The following is a 24509-nucleotide window of genomic DNA, read 5'->3' as shown; positions in this document are numbered from 1 at the left end:
GCATCATTGTTCCTGATTTTAAAGTTTCTTCATTAAATGTGATCTTTACTAAATGTTTTGGGAATATAGCCTTCACCAAGTTGAAGATGTTTTCTTTTACTCCTTGTTTTCTGGAAGCATTTGTGCCAAGGGTGGTGATGTGCTCAGACCTGTGTTTGGTAAGGCCACTTTGGCCCCGTGAGGGGCTGCTGCGGGGGGCCAAGCCTGGGATGGCCACAGCTTGCTTCAGGATGGTGGTGGTGGAGACAGAGGGGTAGGTAGTTCGAGGACCACTTAAAGGTAATGACTTTGTGCAAAATCATGTGCTGAAAACAGCAAGAGCCAGAAGAAATATTGCGTTGCAGTAGAACACTCAAAATCTCAGAAATTTTGCAACCAGAGCACTAACCAATAATAATAATAATAATCCTAATTAACAATCCTTGCATAGAAAAAAAAATATCAGATCCCTAATGAATGAAATATGCTGCAATACACATGGAGTTTTGCTATAATACAGAGAAAAATAAAGCAGCTTGGTGACGGGCCAGGCAAGGACAGATGGGGTGGTGGACCAGGGAGCGAGGTCAGAGAGAGACAGTCACAGGCTTTGCACAAAATGGAATAACACCAACAGTGGGTGTCCTGGAACATTATCTGTGCTCAGTCCTTCCGTTGAAGACCCCAGAGAGTCTTGCAACACTGACACTTTCAAGGCTGATCATGAGGCCAGACAGGACCAGGACAGGAAATGTGGCTCAGCAGATGTCGTTCATGAGAGTATAGGCTTCTGTGTCCTGCCCTGCCAGTTGTGTTAGCATCCTTGGTAGTCAGTGTGGCGCCTTCCAAGTGCCACAGAAGCCTGCCTATGCCCACTGTGACCTTGCCATGATGTTCATGCCTACTCAGTCCCAACTCTGTCCCTTACAAATGCATTTGTAGAACATACCCGTAGCAAACCAGGCTGCCTTTCATCAGTAGCTTGCAAATGTCAGGACACTGCTTTTGTAAAGGGTCAGGCAGGTGGTTGGGAGATGCTGATTATCTGCAGAAGCTTCTAGAAGAAGAAACTGACCTTGAATCACCTTGGCTATTTACTGTCTGTTATCAACACCTGTCTTAAGATTATTTTAAGATTGCTTATTTTAAGATTGCTATACCTGTGAGGGATATTTAAATGTGTGTTATTTACGATCCAGGTAAACTAATCCCAGTTATTCAAGGGATGGGCGGTTCTTCTCCAGATGTAACCCTCATCTCTTATGTGAAATCAAGTTCCAACCTGATCATCTGTGAGAAATGTGATCCCATTTCTTCTAAAACATGAAAATAATACCCAGAATCAATTTACGTTCTTTTGAAGACCATAGCTAGGAAGTGCACTCACAAAACAGATGTCACATGAGGAAGATACACCAAACAATCCCATTTGTCAGATTTTATACTCTCATCATTTCTTCCATTCTCTTTGGGTTTTTTTTTTTTTTCACGTAGAAAAAATGAACACCTTAAAGCAGAAAGGTACACATTAGGTTAATTGAATTGCAGACAAGAAATTGGGAGTGGCCAGCCTTCCTGGACTGTAATCACAGCAAATGCAGCATTGTGTGCTTTCACACAAAGCCCTTGTCCTTTGATCACACATGCTATGTAGCACTGGTTTTCTCCGTCATATATTTTCCGTGAAGAATTGTCAAGCCACCGAGAGGAAGCCTGGAGGAGGAAAAAGATGTATTTTTAATGACATGGGTGTGAAGGATGCAAGGCACTCCTCCAGAGTCATCCCGGCCTGAGGGGCACGCCACGGGTCTTCTCTGGCTTTGGTTACCAACTAACTCCACTTCACGGCTGTGTCTCTATTTGAGGTGTGGCAACTTGGTAAAACCACATCGGAGGCCTCCAAATGAAGTTAATTGTATATTCTTTGGATTTACAAACTGGTCTTAGTTAATGTGAGTTGAACCCTGTATGTAAGATGCGTTATCAGCCCAAACAAAGCTGTCACCCCTCCTCCCATGGAGAAACTCGCTTCTCCTATGACAAGAAAGAGAGGTCATATTCGAAATGTGTCTGGTCATTCTCATGATGACATAATTGGGAAAGCATGTTTTAATCAATATATTAGCCATCGGCATCCATCTGTAACAGGCATTCTGTGAGTGGGACACTTAACGTAGTGACAGGTAATAACATGATTTTACCTGTTTTGCTTGGTGAAATGAGTCCTAAAAGTTTCATCCCATCAGAGAGATGTGTATTTGAAAGACAATGATGCTGTGTGCACCCCCAGCCCAACAATGGCCTGTGGCTGCAGGACAATCTGAGTCATAGGCAGAAGCCCACACAACAAGGAAGGAAGTGGGAGAGGTTTGCAGCGGGAGGGTCTGAAGGAGAGCTGGAGGGGGCCATGTGTCAAGGACAAAGAGCCAGGCACTTGGATGTGTCCTGAGCTTGCGGGGAGGCAGGTCTTATGAAACAGGGATGATGACAAAGCCTGAGGGAAATAATTACCAAGGGAGCGGAGGTGTTCTCAGGGCACAGTTTAGGTGGTGCACTTCTTGGGGTCCTCATGAGAAGGAAAATAGAGAAATTATTTTTTTTAAATCCAATGTGATTCCATATGCAGCTTTTCAGGGACACTTTGGAAAAGGACAGATGTGAAAGGCAGACAGCAAACACAGCAGGTGAGTGAACAAAAATCTCCAATTGCAGCATCATGAGGAATAAGCTCCAACTTGAGTAAAGGGTCTTTTAAAACCTCTTGGTTCTTGAAATCTCATGCAGTACAGCTTAGCCACTTGCAATTAGGCTCTTCTCCACGTCACAGTGAGTCATTGTAACCAGACCCTCTAACTTCTTCGCCCTCCTTTCATCTCCAACTGGGCCTTCCCATCCACCGCTTGTCACCTGGCTCCCCAGAGTCTGCTATGTGGAGATGCTCTTTGGGGTGCAGCTATAGCAGTGAGTGTGCATACCCACATCCATTCCACCTGTTTTGGAGGAAACTGTGGCGGGGCCTGTGCTGCTGAATCCATGGATGTGCTTCAGTGCAACAGAGAGACTCCAACACATTGTGATTCTCATCAGGAAGGATTGAATCTGTCATGGAGGGGGTCCCGAGGTGACGGCCCAGGTGGCTGTGGAAGCTCAGCTCCACAAGGTCACTCAGGGACCCGGATTTCTTCCATCTTCTCACTGCACCATCTTTGAAGGTGTGGCCCTTGTCCATGGAGGTGAAACAGAATCCTTCTCAGATAGGGTTTCCACCCTTCAGAAGACAGAAAGGGAAATGTAGGACCTTGACTCCATCTTCAATGAGATGTTATAGGGTCACATCAGTCCCCTGCATGTACCAGTGATCTGAGCTCAGCCACTCAGCCACGCTTAGCAGGATGGGAATCTGGGGGACAGTTCTCTCACTAGCTGGCTGGGTGCCCAGGTGCAGCCCAGCCTGAGTGCCAGCCTATCTGACTTCTCAGTGAATCCTGCTCATTTCTATGTCTTTGTGTACTCTAGAGTTTATTTATACCATGTGGTACCCTGTAGCTTACCTTAGTTTTTCTAGGGCTGGTTGGTGTGTTTTGTTCTTTACTTTACCTTCTTTCTAGGCAACCTCTTCCCCTCTTTGGCTGATGTGTTAGTCAGGCTTCTCCAGAGAAACAGAACCAGTAGGATACATACATACAGATAGAGAGAGAGAGGTAGAGAAAGAGGCATTATGAGGAAGAGGCTCATGTGATTGTGGAGGCTGACAAGTCCTGATTTCTACATTCAGCAAGCTGGAGACTCAAGAGAGCCCATGATATAACTTGCAGTCTGAAAACCAGCAGGCTCAAGACTCAGGAAGTTTTAATTCAAGTCCAAAGGCTGGAAAAGATTGATGCTTGAAAGCTTGAAAGCAGTCAGGTAGGTGGAGTTACTTCTTACTTAAGGGAGGATCAGCCCTTTTGTCCTATTCAGGACTTCAACTGATTGCATAAGGCCCACCCACATTGGTAGGGGATAATCTGTTTTACTCTGTCAACCTATTCAAATGTTAATCTCATGCAAAAAAACATCCTCAGAGACACACCCAGAATAATATTTGACCAAATATGTGAGTACCCAGTGGCCCAGTCACGTTGACACAGAAAATTAACCATCACAGATGATTAGCAAATGGTAGGAACATTTGCTATAATGAGGAAAAATGGAGGAGGAGCTGTTTACCTTAATAGGTGGTTCAGGGAAAACATGAGGCGTTCAGCTGTGGGTGTGTTAGTCGAGTTTCTGTGGAAGAGTGGAATGAACGTTCCCAGCAGAGAGGGGACGTATGAATCTGAAGCTTGGACGGTAAGTCTGGAGTGGACATAGAAAGGGACCTGTCATCTGAATATACTTGTGCCTCCAGCTCCCAGGGCAGGTCTCTGATGATCAGCTCTTGACCTCACAATCTTGTTCGTCCTGCATGCAGTCACTGACCAATCCAGGTGGTATTCCCACCCATGGGGTCCCAGACAACCTTGCTGTTCACTCAGCCCTGGTTCACGCCCACCCGTCTGGCTCCTCCTCTTGCAGTCTTTCCCTGGTCAGAGCCAGTTAACACCCGGAGAAACACCCTAACTAAAACCTTCACGTGGTCCTATTGCTCGGCCCCGTTCCAGCCACACCGCCTTCTCGGGACCGCTGGCCCGGGCTCTGTTGTTTGTGTTATCCCTGATATTTTGTCTTTGTGTAGGTGGTTCTGTTCACTTTTCTTGGCCTAGATGATCCTGACTCACCTGTAGACAGGTTTTCAGCTTTGGTGACACTTGCTCCAGCCTGGGGCGTGGGCCTCCTGCCCTGCAGGTAACTGGCTGCTCAGCCTCCTGACAACGGTGTTTGTGTATATAACCTGCGGTTGGTTGTTCAGTGATGTTCCTGCACCAGAATGAGAGCTCCACGAAGCTGGCTCTCTTCCTCTTGCCACTGCTTTTCCCGAGTTTATTTCACAGCCCAAGTGACTCATGCACATTTCTCAGATACATGGATGTGCAAAAGGACAATTATGCATAACATGCTAATCACATCGGCAGCTAGCATTGTGCTGGGAGGAGTGGTAAAGACATCCAGGGATGAAGCCAGCATCCAGAGCCTTGTGTTCTGGCAACCGAGTGCTCTCAGTGTGGATGGGAAGCATACCTCAAAGCTATCATCTTCCGAGAGACGTGGCACGTTAGTGTGAGTTAACTTAGTGTATCTTCTGTCTCAATAGAGAAAGGAACTCATTAATTCATTTCACAAATATTGCAATATTGGGGTGCCTGGGTGGCTCAGTTGGTTGAATGTCTGATTCTTAGCCTCAGCTCAGGTCGTGATCTCAGGGTCCTGGGAATGAACCCTGTGTCTGGCTCCCTAGTCAACAGAGAGTCTCCCTTTCACTCTGTCTCTGCCCTTACCCACTCCCCCACTCATGCGTGTGTGCTCTCTCTCTTTCTCTTTTGCATAAATAAATAAATAAATAGATAAATAAATAAATAAATTCTTTTAAAAACATTGCTATATTCAACAGTTCTCATTATTCTTGATTTTGTATGTGTAGCCCTAGACTTATAGATCTATGTGCAGATTTGAGAGTAATGTGAATTGTTTCATGATGTAAATGTCACTCTGTTGCCACACACAATTCATGCAAATCTCGTAGTGGTTTCTGAGTACTTCACACACCATGAGTTGGAGCATGAAGAGAAGTAAAAATATGTGGCACTATTGCAGAGGGGCAGTGACACCCAAGAGTCTGGTGCCTCCCCGCTGAGAGGTGGGTGTGATAACCTACCTTGCTCTCACTTGAGTGCTTCCGAGTCTCTAAGCCTGCCCCACCTGGAGCAGCGTGTGTCCAAGGTCCCTTGGCAACTCCTCTCCACTGCGTCCACCTTCTTGGGTCTTGAAGATGTGGGATAAGAGTTTGGGACAGTATTTCTGGGATCCAGAACAGAGCTGATCAGGACAGTTAACCTTCAGGGCTGTGGGCTGTGCTGCACATGCACATTCTTTCATGTTTTTTGCAATGCAAGGCTCTCTAAAGCATAGCCCAGGGCAGGGGCCCCTCCTTTCTAGGTGTGTGTGGGGGGGTGCTATTGTATGCAGAGCAGGCAAGGCACTCCCCTGGTCCCCTAAAGGCCAGTGGGGATACAGACCAGGACAACTATGGCCATACAGGGTAACCCAGGACACCCCAGAGGTAGAAAGGACTGGGACCTCACACCCCCTGGAACTCTCTCTGCACCTGGAAGCAGGGAGGAAGTAGGCCAGACCAAGGATGCTGGAGGAGAGGTGTTCCAGGTTGGAAAATCCCTGCCACAGGGGTAGAGGTGAGGATGAGGGACTGAGGATGACAGAGGCCTGAGAGATTTTTAAGTCCATCTGGTCACACTGTGGAGAACGGATGACTGGACAGGAAATGGAGGGCCCCGGGGCGCACTGCTGCAGACATCAAGGGACATACAGGTACACAGGATGGTGGATCTAAGGACACAACAAGGAGACTGAGTCAGTGCATGAATGAAAGCCAAAGACCCCAAACAGCTGGCCCTTGTTTGGGCCCGAGTAATGGGGTGGATGAGGTGCCATGGCCATGGCAGTCGGGGGCACAGCAGTGAGTGGGGGAGGGGGAACCACTGTGGGGCCCTGGGGGCCATGCTGCCTGCTGGACACCAGGGCCTCCATCAGCAGGTGGCTGGTACAGATTTCTGGAGCTCGAGGACACCGGGCAGCCAGAGACACAGTTTGCATTTAGCAGTGTGTGGATGGTAGTTAGGCCACCTGGTGGTCAGGGGTCCCCACAGCAGGGCTGAAGCACGCCCTACCCTCCAGGGTCATGGAATTGTGATTCCAAGGACCTACATTGTCACCCCACCCAGGCACGCCCTCATAAGATGGGAGCGGAACCCCTGCAAGGCCACCCTTGGCACCTGTCTTCAGCTGGAACATTACTAGAAATCTCTCCCCAGCTGAGCGGGTTAGCGACATCAGTGGTTGCGGTGACAGTGACTTCATTGCATTGGAAGGCCGTGAGCAGACGGGCGGGTCCAAACGGGGAGATTCTCAGCAAATTCCTCCAGAAGAAACGCCCGTTCTCCTGACCTCAGTGATCACCTGAACACGAGGCTGAGCAGGTGGTTTCTGCAGAGGCCTGACTTGCTGAAGGAAATTCCTTCTTTGGTTTCTGGGTCTCCATGTGGCAGATAAGCTGTGTGGGGTGAAGAGCACTTGGACGGGCCACCCCTTTGTGGAGATTCAGGGACATGAAGATATTCTCTGTCTTCTTGTTAAAAATGGCACACAGATTCCCAACGAGCAACAATGTGCAATGACGCGTGAGAGAGATGTTTATTAATTTTGTCATTCAACAGAATGGTGAGAATCACAAACGGGAGCAGAAGCCCTTGGCGGGGGGTGGGGGGCGGGGCGGGGGGACAGAGTGACATTAATAATGAAGGGCATGTAGGCTGAGGTCCTGACCCCTCCTTCCCTCAGCAAACCAGCTCAGTCACTTTGAGCTAAGAGGTGTGTCTAAGCAAGAGCACGCATCCGTGAACTTTTTTGTGTGTGCATTTCTCCTATTTTTCTTGGCTTTCTCTCCAAAATTGCTAACACCAAGTTAGCTGCTATTTGGGAAAGCACAGACAAGGGACCTGGTGGGGACGGCTGGAAGTGTCAAATGGGTTAACAGGGAAAGCAGCTCATCACGTTAAAGCAGCCAACCGCGTCCCTCCAAGGAGCCGCGGGGTGGACACGAATGGTATAGACGTTTCTTTTTAAAAACTCCATCATCACGAAACTGCTGAGGCCACTTCATGAACAGTGTGAGTCCACTTTGGATATCTGTGGCCGGAGGTTTGGAGAGAGGATCTGATGTGGGGAGGCCAAGGACAGCCATCGGACACAGGAACAGGGAATCTTTGTGGCTTTGCAATTAAGCCGCGTGGCGCTGGTGCATGGCTCACATTCTCCCGGTTTTAGGTTTCGTTAGCAGAGGCCCTACCAAGGGTTCACGGAGATCAGAGTCTGAAAATGACAAAAATAGAGCGTCCGGAAAAGAATGCATGGAAACAATGCTAAGGACCAGAACAATCACGTCCCGGGCCATCTGCCCCGTGGCCTCCCAGGCGGTGGAAGGAGCATCACGCGGGTTTGGCAGCCCCGTCCGAGCTGGGATCCGGCGCCTCCCCGCCGACCGTGTGCGTCCTGCCCCCACCGCCACTGGCACGGCGTTAGCGGCTCGTCTGATCCGGGCTCCCCTCGGGCTGGGCACACGCGCAGCAGAACAGGTGGCCAACCTTGCTAACTTGCCACCCAGTGGAAACGGCAGTCCCTATATTAAGTAAATGACCCCGAGGTGTCGGATTAGGTCAGCCACTAAAAGCGGTTCTGGTTCACCGTCGTCTTGCCCGCAGCTCTCGGATGCCGCCCGGTGAGGATCGGCCTCTGCACGGGGAGCTTTGCTCTGACACGTGGAGGGGGCGACGCTCCACCAGGAGGAGGAGGAGCCGGTGGCTCCCGGGTTGGGGGCCCTGGTCGCTGACCCGGGCACTATGCTTTCTCGCTTCCGGCAAGCCTTCTCGAAGTTCTATGGGGCTCTGTTAGTAAGTACCTTCCGTTCTGTTTTCACCGGGCGCTTTGCATCGGGAGCCGGGACTGCCAGCCCCTTAGGGACTCGTGCTTCAAAGTCATCCGTGACATTTGTAACCTTTCCCCCACCCTCGCTTAATATTTGATACGAGACGGCATGTGATTTTCTGGAAGCATTCGCTTTTCTTGTGTTTTTCTTTGTTTAGGTGCAAACGCGTTCTCCGTTATTTCTGTTTTTCTTTAAACTTTGGCTTGCACGAGGGGCCCGTCCTGCGTCGCGTCCGTTCTCTGCCCGACGTTATTCGATCTCGCCCTTGAGCTGGCTGGCGCCGGGCACTGTGCATCCCGGCCCACCTTCGGGCCTCGCGCTGCCGTGCTTGCTTTTCAGCAAGGGGAGATTTTAGTTGAACCAGAGCTGGCGGCGCAAGGTAGGAGGCTGAGCCGTGTTTGCTCCTTTCCCCTTTTTCTCACACTTCTGTCCTCACCTGGTCTTTCTCTGCTTACTTTATCCCACATTCTCCTCCTCCTCTGAGACGGCGGGTGCTGGCAGGTGACAGTCCAGGCTGGCTCTGTGGGATGTCACCGCGAGGTCCCTCATGCCCAGCTCGCTAGTCCCTCTCTGAGATGCCTTTCGATGTAATCGTGTCTTTAATAATTTGTAATTCGCTCTCCCCACACGTGATTCCCTGTCCTGTTACTGGTCTCACTTACGAGGATGACTTTTCATTGGTCCGTGGCTACTCATCGGGGGCGGGGGGCCTGTGCCCTGGCCAGCTTCCTACTAGCCTTCTGGGATTCTTAATGTCCTATTCCAATCTGTGGATAAACAAGTAAATGCCTGGGTAAGAAAATGCCAGAAACATACTTAGCATGGTTACTTGGAATGCACCTTTGCCTCAAACCCGTGGGGCCTCCAATCCCTTTGAAGAGAAACGATTTTGGAGGGCCAGGTGTGCCGTGCACAGTGTGGTAATAACAGGGAACAGATAAAATGTGGGGTGGAGTAGGCACAGTGGTGAAGGAAGCATCGTGGAGGGGGTCTAACCCCCTGGCCCCTGCAACGATACAGACCGACAGCAGGTACGCAGGTGTGGGGGCAGGTGCAGAGGGGGCCGCTAGGTGTGGAGGGACACAGGAGCAGTTATTTGGGAATATCAGCCTGGCGGGCCTCACACGGGTCTGTGCAGAGAGATTGACACCTGGAAGTCCATTCAGAACCACAGGTGAGGGAGACCTGTGCTGCTGGAGCCATGAAAACAGAAGGGAAGAAAGGAAGGAATTCGACAGGGCCTTGGAGGCCTGGGCCCACCCTGCACACTGAGCAGGTGGTTCCTGTGTCACCTGCTTTCTCTTTGCTTGGTTTCCACACCTGTTGCATGTCACAGACATTTGTGTATCTCAGGACAGAGTGCAGGTTTCCCAAAATGAGCTGTCGACACCCAGATCTGCTAGCACCTAAAATGTTTTTAAAATTTTTACTTAAAAAAAAAAAGATTTTATTTATTTATCCATGAGAGACACACAGAGAGAAGCAGACACAAGCAGAGGGAGAAGCAGGCTCCCTGTGGGGAGCCCGATGCAGGACTCAATCCCAGGGATCATGCCCTGAGTCGAAGGCAGATGCTCAACCACTGAGCCACCCAGATGCCCCTTAAATTTTTTACTTTTATTATCATGTCATAAAACCATGAAGGATATATTCTATAAACCCACAGATGCCGTGCACTGTTCATGACCAAGCTAACCAAGCATTTATTCAATGTCTTCATTTAGTTAATGTTCTTTATAAAACACAGTAATTGAGATGTAAGTGCCAGATAAGACACTTAGGGAATACCCGTCCACGGCAGGAATGCTTGGAGGCCTCTGTTGGAGAGACTTCCCTGATGAAATGGAAAGAACAGGTAACCCTGTCTTCAGCCCAAACACGTCACTTGTACACGTGGTCACTCAAGTCTAAAATGAGGCCCTGGCAGGGCTGACCCCAGAGCAGCACTATTTGTTCGGTGGCAGTTCTGTGTCCATTTTGTGGATGAGAATCCCGAGGCCTCCTGGATGGGGTGAGTTGCCCAGCTACCCAGCCGGCGGTGAGGCTGGGGGTGTGACCATGAGGCCAGTTGCAGAGCCCAGGCCCCGGGCAGCCCTCCATGGGGAGGGAACGTGTGCCTCACTCATGCACAGATGGGACAGCCGTGTGGTGCGTGAAGGACACTGGCCTGGAGATGGACAAGTGGGGCTCATGGGGTGTCTCCTACCACTGAGCAGGTGCTCTCTCTGGTAAGGATCCTGAGGACTGCGTGGAGCTGTGTGCGGCCACCCAGACATAATTCTGGCAGCAGAGGCACAGCGTGTCTGACTTCCTGACAGACGTTGGCTGGGAATCCTGTTTGGCTTTCTGAGCTGACGGCTGGGATGCTCTGTGTCGAGGAATGGGCAGATGTGTGCTGATTCTGCAGAATGGCAAGGGCTGCTTCGCTGTTCTCGTGGGCTGCCTGTGGATACATGGACGCACTGCCCGTGGGAGTGGATTTATGTACGGGCCCAGGGGGAGGGCTTCTGGGAATCCACAGTGGATGCGAACGACCGATGTGACCATGTGAGGGCCTGGTGCGACCATGGCGCAGAGATACACCACTGCTCGCGCTCACGGCGCCCCTCCCTGGACGGGCCCCTCCGCGGGGAGGGCCTCAGCCAGGATTCCCCGGCTCCCCCAGCGAGGCCAGCAGCCTCGGAGCGGCCGGAGTTCCTACCTCAGCATCATGTGAGTCACTGTCCCGAGACCTCTCTCTGCAGCGTGACAGCAGATGGACGCCCATGTCCTGGCCAAGCGCGCAGGGGCGCTGGGCTCAGCCCTACACAGAGAAGGTGTTGCCGCCGAGCCCACCTCATAGCTACAGGTGGGCGGTTTTGTTCAGTTTCCAAATATTTGCCTATAATGTGTGGGATCATTTAACCCCACAGCATTCTAGCCGCGAGCTCACACGGCTGTCCTCAGTTCCCCATGCTGGTCCTGTGGGGTCCAGCCAGCCAGCCCCGGGCGTGTCACCTGCAGAGGGCCAGCAGGGCCCGCGGGTCTGAGGGCACAGCTGGGAGGACCGCCCCTGGATGTGCACTGGGAACTCTGAACAGTGGGATGGCCTCCCCTCCCCTCCTGCCCGCCTCCCCTCCTCTCTCCTCCATGTTCCTGTTCCTGGCGCATTCACGTAGATGTTCACTGTGTGTATCCCCTGCACATGTTTTTACTCTTTCCCTGTCATACTGAGGAGACACAGACACAGGCACGTGTGGCAGGTGCACACAGAGGCTGCCGTCGGAGATTTCCCTGAAGACATGGCAGGAGCACGTGGCGATCGTGTTGCGGGTCCCGGACTCCTTTGTGTGAATTCACATGTGAGGTCTGTTGGAGGGAAGAGAACCGGCCCTTCCACAGAAGCAAAGAGACACCATAAATCCACGTAGAAACAGGAGGCCCATGGGGTTGGGAGAACAAATGTCTTTCGTGAGAGGACATTGCTGGAGTAGCGGCCCACGTCCAGCAGTGGCGCTGGCCCAGACGCCAGTGGAAGGGAGGTGGCCGTGGGGTCAGCTTGGGGCGGAAGGCCTGGCTGTTCTCACTGAAGACACTGAGATGCATCTTTACGCCTCCAAAGTGCCCCCGTCCACTGATGTGTGCAGAGAGGAAGGCCGGACAGCTCTTTTCCCAGGAAATGTGGGTCATTTGAAAGGAAAGCGCTGGGGTGAAAAGCTGGCCAGCGGAGCGAGGCTCATTCAGGCAGCTGTGCCTTTTAGGAACAGATGCTGTCTGAGACCTGCAGGCAGAAGGAGCCCCTTCCCTCAAGAGGCGCCGGGCCTGATGGATGTCGCAGGCAGGGGAGGTCTCCACGGCGAGATGAGCACGTGAAGCGGTGAGCACGCCGTGTTGTCACAGAGTTTGGAAGGGCTCCTCTGGACCGTGTTTGGACACCAGGCACTGTCGAAATGCACAGTTTCCTTCTCAGGAAACCCTAGTCCCAGCCGCTCGGATGAGTGAGATGCTCTGAGCAGGGGAGACAGGTCCCCCCAGGAAGCCAGGAAGGCTGGGCAGTGTTGGTGTGCAGGGCCTGGGGCTGGAAGGGAAGTGCGCTGTGCAGGGGCCCCGGCTCCCTGTGGCCTGTCCTGTGCCAGGGAGGCGCCATGCATGATCCATGTGGCTCGGCCTTCTCTTCTCATTAGAGTCACACTTACCCTATAATTCCCATGGATTTGAGCGTCTTCATTTATCTTCAGCCTCTGCCTTCATCTTCATGTTCCTTCTGCATCATGAGTCCTGACCTGCTTACTCGGGGAGACATCCAAGCTCTCTTCCTGCTTGTGACTTCTTGGGGGCTGTGGGCTACATGTGTGCATGCAGGCATGTGTGTTTATACAGGTATGCATGTGTAAAACACAGATGTGTGTGGGTGTACGTGCAGGTGTGTGCAAACACATTTGCAGATGTGCAAGCATGTATGCAGATGTGCATGGGTAGGTATGTGTAGGTGTGCATGTGTGTTTGCAGGTATCTATGTGTGTAGGTGTGTTTGTGTACAGGTATGTGTACACATACGTGTGCAGATGTACAGGCATGTATGCAGATGTGCATGTATAGGTATGTGGAGGTGTGCATTGTGTGTGCAGGTATGCATGTGTGCAGGTGTGTTTGCGTGCAGGTATGTGTGTGTGCAGGTATGTTTGCATGCAGGTGTGTGTACACACAGATGTGTGCAGGTGTACAGGCATGTATGCAGATGTGCATGTGTAGGTATGTGCAGTTGTGCATGTGTGTAGGTACATGTGTTTATACAGGTGTGCATGTGTTTACATAGATATGTTTGGTGTGCATGCAGGTGAGGGGGGCATGCATGTATGTAGGTGTGTTTGCATGCAGGTATGTGTAGGTGTGTGCACACAGATGTGTACAGATGTGCAAGAATGTGTGTGTGCAGGTGTGCATGCAAGTGTGTGCAGGTGTGCTGGTATGTGTAGATGTGTGGGTCCGTGCAGGTGTGTATCAGTGTGTACAGGGGCTGACTCATGTCTCCAGCTCCGAGAACCCCCTGATACCTGCACTGATCCATTTCCTCTCCACCTTCCAGTTCTGATCCTTCCTCCCACAGCAGCCGTGACAAACGTGCTCTTGCCCCACATGCCTCCCTAATTAACCACGCCGGTGATGCTGACAGAGTCAGTTTAGCTCCTCAGACCTTTGGTTTTAAATCTGGAAAGTGAAAAATAAATAAATAAATAAATCTGGAAAGTGGAGGAGTTCTGGTAAGATCCATGGTTCCTTTGAGATCCCAGCTTCTAACTCCCCGTTGGAAAGAGGACCTTTGTCATGTGCCAGGCACTGTTTTAAGTGCTCCACACAAAATAATCCACTTGATCCCCGTAATTCTTGGGAGGGTGGTGCAGGTGTTGTCTCACGTTCCGTATGAGGAGAGTAGGGGTGAGAAGGTCACGTGTTTCCATGTGCACACTCAGGTGTGCCTAGAAACTGCTCGGAAGCTGCCTCTCCTACAACATTGTGCTGTGTAGCTAACCTGGGCATGTCCTAGATCTTAGGTGGAATCATGATTCCAGCCATATTCTGTTTCCTCCGTCGGCCCACGTGTCATTTCACACACAGAAGGGACACTACATGCCGTTTGCTCAGCCTCCTCTTATTCCTCAGAGCCCAGTGGTGACATGTTGCTTCCCGGTTCCGCTCTTTGCTAAGTGGCCATAAATGGACTTGGACAAAGTGACTTCATGTTGGCTCCTTGTCGCCGGTTCCCTTAGGAGTTACCCCATCACCCATGTGGCTCTCACAGTAGGGTGTTATCCCCTGACTAGGTGGGCGGCCAAGTCGGGGCTGGCCTGGGCGGGGGTCAGAGAGACTTCCAGCTGTGCCCCTCAGCCTCCCCGTCTCTGGCCCCGGTGTCCCTGTGTCCACAGTGGGTGTGCACTGCTGCAGAGCTCAGCACCCCTCCAGCTACCCCCGCAGAAAAAAAGAAAAATCACTGGCACCGAGCTTTAGTGACTGGGTCCAACACGCCCACAGAGTTTGAAAGGCAGTCAGAAGAGAGTGATGACACCAAGTGTCACAGGAGACCCGGGAATCCCTGCCAGGGCTTCTGCCTGCAGAGACCCCAGCTAAAGCCTTGGGTGTCATTTCTCCTGACTTTGGAGCCCTCCCACCCTCGCCCTCCCATCCTGCTCTGCTCACATGGGCTATCAGAACGTGTGCAGAAGCCCTGTGAACACACCACACACACCCCACCCCACCCCCGCCCCGCCCAGTGGTAGGTGGTGGCCTTGGTGTCACTGAGTGAGTCTTACAGGTCTCATTCCCGCCTTGTGGGGCTTCGATCTTTCTCAGCAGCTCACGCCCTCCTAGAGGAACGCTGCTGAGTGCCCGTTCCCCTCCGGCCATGCTCACCACTAGTGCAAAAACCCCGTAACCTTTCACGTGGCACCAGGTCCACGGGCTGGTTCTGCTGCATGAGGGAGATCCTGCCCTTTCTTTAAATGTTTGCAAACTCTGAACATTCTCCACTTGCTCTTCACAGAAAATCAAAGCTTAGCAAGCCAATCTGAGCCAATAAAATGTACTGGATTCTTGTAATCCGAGTAATCCAGTAAACTGTCTTAATGGAGAGATAAATACGGGGAAGGCAGATGGACACCAATAGAGCGACACACGTTTTTAGCGAACCCCTTTGCCTTCACACTGCCTCCTCCTTCCTCTTGAGCTTCGCTGGCAGGAAATCCCTCTGGCCTCCGCGGATCTGGTGCCCTTCACAGCCACGCAACAGGTGCCCGAAGTCGGAAGGTGCTGGCGGCTGGCACTCACACAGCACCATGCGTTCGGGATTCCGGAGCCTTCCGCCGTCGGGCTCTTGGGCATGTAGCTCTCGGGACACTTCGGAGCTCTGTGTTCCTCCTCACATCGGGCGTGATGACAATGCCTGGCGCTGGCCCTGCCTCGATGCTCATCTCCAGCTGCTCCTGTATGTCGGGCCCTCCCCAGGGACCGCTGCTCGTGCTGTCCTCGTGTCCTCATCAGAGCCATGGAAGTGGCTGCCGAGGACACCGTGCAGCCATGCCTACATTTCCACAGCCTGGAGCAGCGCTGGGCAGGAACGAAGTGGGTGCAGAGTGTGGGCTCATTTATTTTCTGGAAGCCAGGCAGGCATGGCCCATGGCTTCTGTCACTCTGACTTGGACCTTTCGTACCTTTGCTTGACCAGATTCTTCATCTTTCCTATCTCCTTCCACCCACCGATGAAGGAGATGGTGTGCTGTCCCAGCGAGTGTGCACGCCTCCCCTCGCCCTAGTGTCGGGGGCCGTCAGGGCAGCGGATGTGCATGAGCACCAGCTACAGGGACAGTACAGTTGGAGGCCCTGGCCTAGATGTTGTGAGGACACAGGCAAGAGGAGTGTGATCCTGCTGTCAGTCAAGGCGGTCTTCATGGAGGAAGTGACAGGTCTCACAGGATGAACAGGATGAGCCAAATGAGCGGAAGGGAGGGCACAAGTGAAAGCCAGGACAAGTGAAATGCCATGGATGACACCGAGTCTATAAGCAGGGGACGGGCTTCGGTGGCCATTGCAATGCTGCTGGCCTGGGTTTCTCTGGTGGGCACCAGCATCGCACGGCAGGTCCAGCAGTGACCCTCTGCTTCCTCCACAAAGCTCATTCAGAAGCATCTTGCCACCTGCACCACAGAAGGAGCTCAAGGGTGCGTCCAGTGATGAGGACAGCCGCCTTCGCCAGGTGTCCCACGGCAGGAGGAGGGGGTTGCTTGATGCAGTGCCCACACATCCCCGCCCATTGTGACCAGTCCCTGCTGGAGACCAACTGCGGCCCTATCCTTTTCCAGCAGGGTGGGTGTCTCGGCCTGATGAAGTTCAGCCCACCTCCGTGTGTCTGGAAGGGCCCTAAGTCTGTCCAGCAGATGTTCCCCTAAGCCCCTGGACCCGAGGTGCAGGGGGTGGAGGCACCATGGCGCTCACGCCCTGCCATGTCCTAGCCAGCCTGTGTCACGGCCACTGCGTTTGTCTGTCTCACTCATGGAGTCTGGTGTGGCCATCGGAAGAGCATCTGGACCCAGGCCGGACCCCCCACTGCTGCTGCTCCAGCCCCCTAGCTCCCTGGCTGGTTTCTCAGTCCCAGATTGCTCATCTTTGCCCTGGGAAATGAAGTCCTAGAAATGTGAGGCTCTACAAGAGCTGATCTTCGCAAAAGCTGGTCCGGAGTAGGAGCTACAAAACCGGTGATTGATTTGACTCACAACCCTCCCTGGTCCAATCTGAAGTTTGCTCCTAGCAGCTTGTAACGACGCAGGGCCCGTGACTCTGTCCGTTCTCCCACGTGAGCTTGGGGCAGCAAGGAAGTGGGAGGTGGGGGCTAGTTCTAGCAGTGAGTCTAGCAGATGAGGATGCATCTGAGAGGTCCTGCTGGGGATAAGAGGGGGCAGCGCCCGCGAGACCCCATCCCTGCCCGAGAGGCACTGAGCCAGGTTCCCAGGACCTCTGCCCCACTGCAGCCTGATGGCAGGAGCTCGTCACGGAACACAGAGTCCGAGGTGGAACCCGGGCTCTTGCCACCCTTTGCTGCACAATGGTGGGTTCCCAGCCTCGACGTGCAGGAGAAGCTCAGGAGAAAGACGGGGGACAGTCTGCCGCTGGGTGCCTCACCCAGTCTGGGGCCCGGTGCCTTAGAGGCTGGGGACCCCCAAAGGACTAGCCCCCCAAGCTGCTCCCCCCACCACCGGCCACTTTCCATTCATGCACCGGCTGGTTCCCTCGTCATCTCACGTTCAGGGAGGCGAGATTGGCTCCGCCATCTGAGCTGCAGATCTGGGTCCCTGAAGGTTTAAAGAGCCTGGAACACATTCCTCTTCTCTGTTCTCGGTCTGATATGCTCTGGCAGCATTTGTGCATATACATAGTGATCAGGGGACAGTGATTATCCCCACAGTAAAGCGCTGATTCATGGAGGGAAGTACTATAGTCCTTGAACGTTCCTAGGTGAATCGTTAATTTATTACAAATGAAACCTGACATTCTCTGACCACATCATTAATAAGGCAAATTTAAAGCTAATCATTTAAACTAACGAGATCATTTTAAACATTTCAGCTCTCTGGAACTGAGGGAATGTGGTCTGTAGATGATGCACCGGCTCTGGAAACATTTTGTCTCTCACTTGCTCGTCGCTCGATTGGGAGTACATCATCACCTTTCTTGCCTTTTCAATATTTACTCCTAATCAGGAGAACGTGATTGCACATAATTTATAACATGAAAGGCTTTGAGGTCTTACACATCTGAGAAATGCATCGTATCCATACAGCTGCGTGGAGGTGTTGATGGCCGTCGAACGTGCATGTGCTTGGGTTGTGAGCCTGGTCCTGGAGCGCGGGGTCTCCGAGGTGCACGTCAGAGCTGAGCTGCGGGTGCCAGGACGAGACAGCGCGGGCGCCTCCCAGGGTGCGGACCAGAGCCACCCTGCATGAGTGTAGCCAGAGGAACAGAACTGGGCCGGATGTCCTCCCACCACAGGACCTTTGGTCCATCTCCCATTGAATGTCCTCATCTGTTTTGTCACTTTGAAACTCACAGTGATTGGCTGATGGATTGGGTCATAAAAGTCGGGATTTGCATTACTAACAGCCTTCCAGAAGCTGCAGGTGCGGGGGAAGTGCAAGTCCTTGTGAAGTAGGGAGGTCTGAGAACACGGAGGACACATAAACAAGGTGCTGTCTGCTGACAGTGGGGTTCACATGAGAGTCTCTGATCAATGGTCTTGCTGTAGGTGTGCAAACCCTGTGTCCTTTGTCTCTGGGTCCCGGGCGCTCACCTCAGATCCCATTATTCTCACCCTGAGATGGGCTCTGGGTGCTGCCACGGAGCCCCAAGCCCCGGCCTGCCCGCACGGCTCTCCCTCTCACCCCTGCTCCCAGCCGCACTGACTGGGGGCTCTGGGCTCTGAGTGCAGCGCGGTGAGCAGACCTCATTGACTGATCTGAGCCCAGGGTGAACCCCAAGCAGGAAAAAGAGCAAGGATATTCCATTTTCCTTCAGCAGCACTTCAACACCAGTGTCTTATTAAATTAACGAGACTGAAAGAGCCAAGCGATGCATGCGCTTTGTTTTTAATTGAGCTTTTATGTTCCTCGATTCATTAATGAATTAAAAAGGAGAAGCTGGTACATTTTATTGCCTATAATTATTGGAGTGGAAGTTTGTTTTGAAATGTGTTCCTTGGGTAAATTGCCTGTAGGTTAAACATAAAAGCGGCATCTGAAAACCTTAGAATGCTATTTAAGATGAGCAAAATTTTACGATCAAACAATGTGCTGTGTACATAATTTTTCTTCTAATATTCTTATTTGTCATCGTAAGATTTAAACCTAAGCCCACCACCTAGGACAGAATGGTGTGACGGGGTTCGAGAGACCTGCACAGGAGGACGGAGTATTGGGTCCCCTTGCAAGAGGCCTGAGGGACGGGCACTCCCAGCCAGGGACACTGGGGGGTCAGCGCATGAGCATCCTGGGGCCCGTGGTGGGAAAGTCGAGAGGTCTTTTGTCTCTGGGACACAGGCCACCCTATCATTTTGAGAGCAAATTCTGGAGCAGAAACTAAGAAGATGTGCAGCTCTGAGGCATGGAGTCGTGTGAGGAGGGGGCAGCAGAGGCTGAGGTCACTGGGGCACAGTTCTCCTGCTGTCCTCAGAACCCCAGGTGTCGGGGCAGAGAAAGGCTCAGCCTCCCTAGGGGTGGCCAGCCCTGGGCGGCAGCTGAGCGGGGGCTGGAGACAGGCCGATGGGGAGATGCGGAGTGTGGGGCAGACGTGAGACACGGTGCCTGGGTTAGGACGCAGAGGGCACTGGGTTCAGCTGCCCGCGGCCGATGCCGGGTTTGGGGTGTTTCCAGCTCACCTGCTGCAGTTTGCCCGGGACGTGAGGATCACCTGTCCTCGGGATGGCGAAGGCCGTGTGTGGCCCACTGCTTCTCCTTGTCTGGAGCACGGCGTCTGGTTCCCCCACGGTCCCTCCTACGCAGTGTTGTAAGCTGTGGGCTTCTGCTTAGACGTCTGCATAGTTTTCGAACTCTTTACGTTACGGGTTGATAGACAAGAAAGAAAATAGGTTCTTCCTTTCCTGCTCTGATGTTTACCCCCTTTTACTTTCTGGCTGCCTGTCTTCCCGGCTCCTTCTGTCTTTGCTGTTAGCTGCAGAACTGAGGAGGGGAGGGGATGGGAGACGAGGCGCCGACAGGGAAGGACGGGGCTGTTCCGCCACAGCTGGGCCGGCCTTTCCCCAGCACGACTGGGGACCACGACTGGGGACGGGGGATGTGGCATTGGCGCCGGGACACCCTCCCATCTGGCTGCCCTGCTCACTGGTCGGAGACAGTCTGCCTTCCCCTACCATCCTCCCTGGGCTCTGTCCTCCACGCTGTCCTGTGTTTTCTCAGTTCGCGTTGTCTTAGGAGGCAAACGCAAGTGAAAATGTTTATTGTTTGTTGTGTTGTGACTTAAGAGGCAACATCTCTCACCGAACTGTCGTACCATTTGCAGCTTTATTCTCCAGTATTTTGTTGCGTGTTTGTGCTGGTGGTTGGTCGGCCAGGTTTTGTAACATGAACTAAATTCCATAAAATTAATATTTGTGGCAAGCGAATAGGGTTCCATCTACTAGTGATGATAACCAAAGATCCACTTGGGGATTGACATCTAAATCCACACAGTTCCTAGAGTGTGTGACCCTTGGTCAAACTTTAGAAGTTCTCTGCCGTCACCAGCTATGTGCTGGATGCTGGACTGTTGAGTGTTGCCACACACGGGAGTCTGGAGGTGCAGCACGAGATGAAGGAGTGTAGAATTAAAGGCCAATCTTCGACCCCCTTTGGGCGGCTTCCCGCCTGCAGGTCTGCAGGACTCTCTGAAGCTCAGCATCTCTTATTCATTGCCTCACCCTCCCACTCCCAGGGATGAATCACAAACCACAAGAACTCCTCCCTATCAGGGTGATGTAAGCTGGAAAGTCCTCACAAATGCTCTCACCTGTTGGGAAAAACATTAAGACATTATCCCCCCTTGCAGAGTTTATGCTTTGGAAAGCCAAAGTTTCTTATATGAAATGAAGGTGAGAAGTGTCGAAGGCAGAAAGTCAAGTCTTGCCATTGCATCCAAAGGAAAGAAGAGAACCCTTGGGGCTAAGATACTGTGGGTACAGCTTCGTATGTCACCAGACTCGCCACACATCGTGAGGAAGGCAGCTTGGACGGATCTGATTCCCGAGTGGAGGGCTGGAGACACAAGAAGGGGATAGGACATGCCCTGAACACAGGAGCAGCCTTTGTAAGGAGCAGATGGCATCGCTGGAAAGTGGAGGGACGTAGGTGGGACAGGTGACTTGGTACAGACTTGCTTTGTGCCACGGTGCTGGGTCAGTGGGGCATATACCACACAAGTATGGGTTGCCCTCCGTATGAAATTAGTGTTATATGTGTCCAGGGTCACGGCTGCATCTGAGCACACCAGCTCTAGACGTGAATTATTTCATGCTGCTCTGAGATGCTTTTGGTATCAGAAGATTTTTCAAAGGTATAAACTCTACAAACGATCTATAACCATACTCATTTGCTTGAGAGGTTAAATCCCTTCTTAAAAAATGAAGTTTATTGTAAAAATTGTGAGCACATACAGAACAAAGGAATATGATAAATCTCCATGGATCTGTCACAGGTACATAATTTCAAAATTATTAAGTAAAGGCCAGTCTTGTTTTATTTATGCATCTACCCCCCTACCACTTCCCTCCCCCCACACCAATTCCAGATTATTTTGAGGCAAATTCTAATCATCATAATGTAATCCATAATGTATCTGCCTTCCTTTCAAAGAGTAAAAGTTGGGCAGTATCAACACCTACTTGTTGGTGGGTAAAATCCATATGAACAAGCGTATTATTTTCCTCTAAGGTTAGACCTTGCACCTCCTTCTCTGTGTCTGCCTTGGTGTTCTCCATCTCTCAGCACCATGTGTGAAAATTAGCACTTGACCTCTTGTTCAGCTCCTGGAGGACGGCTGGCGCTGACCATCTCTACCTCAACTTCACCCACGCTCTGAGGTGAGTTGTTGACACACCTGGAGGTTGTTTCTGTGCAGGCCCCGCCATTCTCAAAAGTATGCCAACGACCATCTGGAAATGCCCCTGAGTTTGGTAGAACTGAGTACATTTGTAGCAAGAGATTTCTCCCCTGGTTAAGGAAGCCTAGGTTGAAGAGAAGACCAGTCTCTCTAGCAAATGTTTATGATGTGTCGGGTTATGAAAGGGGCCTTCCTTGAGTTCCAGGGGCTTCAGCAACTGATAAGCCAAACCGTGCAGACCACCAGAGAAGTACTTCAATCATGAAGCTAATCATTAGCTTCTTTAACATACAGGCTACATACAAAGGTGTAAATTGAAGGAGATGATTTGAATCTGGTGGAGTATAAGCGCGTAGACGTTCTGAGTGCTGTCCACACGGCAAAATGCTGGGTGCCATGGGAATATGAAGCAGAGATCACTATGGAGTTAAGAGGCAGAAGGTCTTAGAAAGAGGGGTTCTGGGAAGTTGGCTCCAGGTAGGCTTAGCACAGGGACACCCAGACAGGTGGAGCAGGAAGGGTCTGGGATTGTCATATGCGAGGTCAGGTGAGATTTATCTCAAATGACTTTACACGATGGAGGGAGGAGTTAGAACACATAATAGGGAGTGAAGAGCCAATGAAGGTTCCAGGAGCAAAATGACAGGTTGGAGTTGCCCGTCAGGAGGTGAGTCCACTGTGGTTCCAGGAGAGCCCAGAGAAGGCCTGTTCCAAAACTCCAGAGGAGAAGATGTGAGTGTAGCAGGTCCCTTACCCGGCTTTCTGTGAGGACCGTGGCAGCTTCCTCACCTTCCAGAGAGAAGCAAACAAATGGTGGCCCAGAAGAAGCAGATGTAGGTCAGGGAACAGATGAGACCTTTATGGACCTGGAGAGATTTGAGAAAATCCAGCCCCACGGCCATAAATCAAACAGGGTAAAATGAAACAGCAATGATACAGGAAGAAGAAAGCATTCTTCCAGATTTACAGTAAGGCTGTTCAAAAAATTCTGAAAAATTGAGAAAATGCTGGGGGAGAACTGGAAAACAGAAAATGGGATCAGAAAGAGAAGGAAGCTTCATTAGCTTCCCATGTGTCCTGTCCTATTGGGGAGTCCTCTGTATTCTGGGCTTACCAAGAAGGAAGGCACCAGCACCCTCCTTACCTGTGGGGAGACCACCTGCCTCTGGGAGTGGCAGATGCCTGGGACTTGCTGTGTGTCCAGCCTTTCTGCTCTGTTACCTAGGTGACCTTTTGCATATAGGGCCCTCCGTAAATATTGTTACAAGCAGTTATGAACAAAGGGGAGAAGCACAAGGCAGTGACTGGCCAGGGAGCAGGCTGGGATTAAAGCCTGGGATTAAAGGTAGGGTGGGTGGGGACCCCCAGGTCCTCACCTGTCGGGAGCCAGTGAGTGACAAGCCCAATGCACCTGCCTAAGGTGCTCGCTCGTCTTTCTCCCTGAATCCTTTCCAGTGAAGGCGTGTGTGCTGACACTAACCTCAGGAAGGTGGTGAGCAAGAGCTCGGCCATGGGCCTGGGAGGAGAGAGAAGAAAGCCCTAGAACCTCAGCAATCATTTATTTGTTCACCTTGGTTCAATATGCAAGTGTCTGTATTAATGCAGAAATGTTTTGGAGAAGCATGAATTTTAAAACGTTTCTTTGTGATCATGATGCTTATTTCTGGTTCACTTCCAGCCTCTTTCAAGTAGGAGTTCTGTTACTTCCATAAATAACTCCTGAATGTATTCCTAGATCCTACTTGGTGCTTCCTGGTTCCTAAATCCTCTCCTCACCCCAACCTCCCTCCGAAGACATCAACCCATTGTTCTGGGTGCCTGTTGGGCTTCGTGTCCTGCTGTCCCCTTGGGATCAATGTGGTAACCACTGGGGATCTTGTGCCTTCCCCTGGGTCGGCTCCCCAACCATTCATCCCCATCTGGGACCGGCTGGAACCAGCGGCCACTGACGTGCACGTGTACCTGGCGGGCCCTGTCCCCGCCTGGGAGTGTCTCTGCCATGTGTCCACCCGCTGTGTTCAAAGCGCCATTGTCCCTAATCAAAGTCAACCAGGCTTTCACATTAGAGCTTTCCTGTTTCCCATAAATAACTTTCTGAATGCATTACATTGCTCTTTTTAAACAAAAATAACCTGTTTATTGACATGGGTGGCTATAAAGAATTTTCCGGGTGAGGAACCCTGGCCGGTTCCTGTTTTTCCTACTGCAGGGATGGAAGGGGACTGTTACTCAGCTTTCTTTATCAGAAAGAGGATCCGAGTGTCACCCAGAGCTCTGCCCCTGAATGCACCTGTCCTTAGCGCCCGCTGGCACTCCATGGAGAGCTGCACGGGGAAGAGTGTTGCTGTCTATTGATGTTTATTTGATGGTAACTTTTTAGAACAAGTGCGTCAGGTGTGTGTGACAAGTCAAGGCTATTTTTAGCAGCCAATGGTAAGGAGATGGTAAATGCCTCCGTGTCTTATGCCAACTCCTTTCTGCTTGTCTCATTGTGTGCCTTCCTGGTCAGAGAGGGCCCCTGCCCACCCCCCCCCAAACTCCCCACCCCTGCTATGCCATCTAGCACTGCCAGGGGCTCTGAGGTGGGGGGTCTGCACGCCTGTGTGGAGTTGGCCAACAAGCTCTGGGAACCCCTCATCTCTTCCAGGTAGCCCGACCTCAGCAGAGCCTGGGCTGTGGGCCCTTCCACCCCCAGGTACAGTTGGCTTTGAGCTGTGGGGTGAGGAGTTTCCTCTGAACCTGGAACCAGAGTTTCTGCAGCACAAAACCCGGCTCTCAG

The 24509-nt window shown here is 51.8% G+C and overlaps 1 protein-coding gene across 4 annotated transcripts in view; it reads left to right on the top strand.

The window, feature by feature from the left end:
- The window catches only part of RPS6KA2 (ribosomal protein S6 kinase A2), a 345125-nt gene that overhangs the window by 110237 nt on the left and 210379 nt on the right, over positions 1-24509 (top strand). The window contains exon 1 of one of the 4 annotated variants that reach the window (XM_025422732.3): positions 8517-8582. The exons of the other annotated variants lie outside the window; for them this stretch is intronic. Coding sequence (XP_025278517.1) covers positions 8532-8582 — 51 coding nt within the window. The 5' untranslated portion in view covers positions 8517-8531. Of the gene's footprint in view, positions 1-8516; positions 8583-24509 lie in introns of those variants that run through there. 4 annotated transcript variants of the gene reach the window in all.

This window comes from Canis lupus, chromosome 1 (genome assembly GCF_003254725.2).
Source record: "Canis lupus dingo isolate Sandy chromosome 1, ASM325472v2, whole genome shotgun sequence".
NCBI classification, from domain to species: domain Eukaryota; kingdom Metazoa; phylum Chordata; class Mammalia; order Carnivora; family Canidae; genus Canis; species Canis lupus.
The sequence above is the reverse complement of the archived record's forward strand: the minus strand, read 5'-3'. Positions and strand labels throughout refer to the sequence as shown.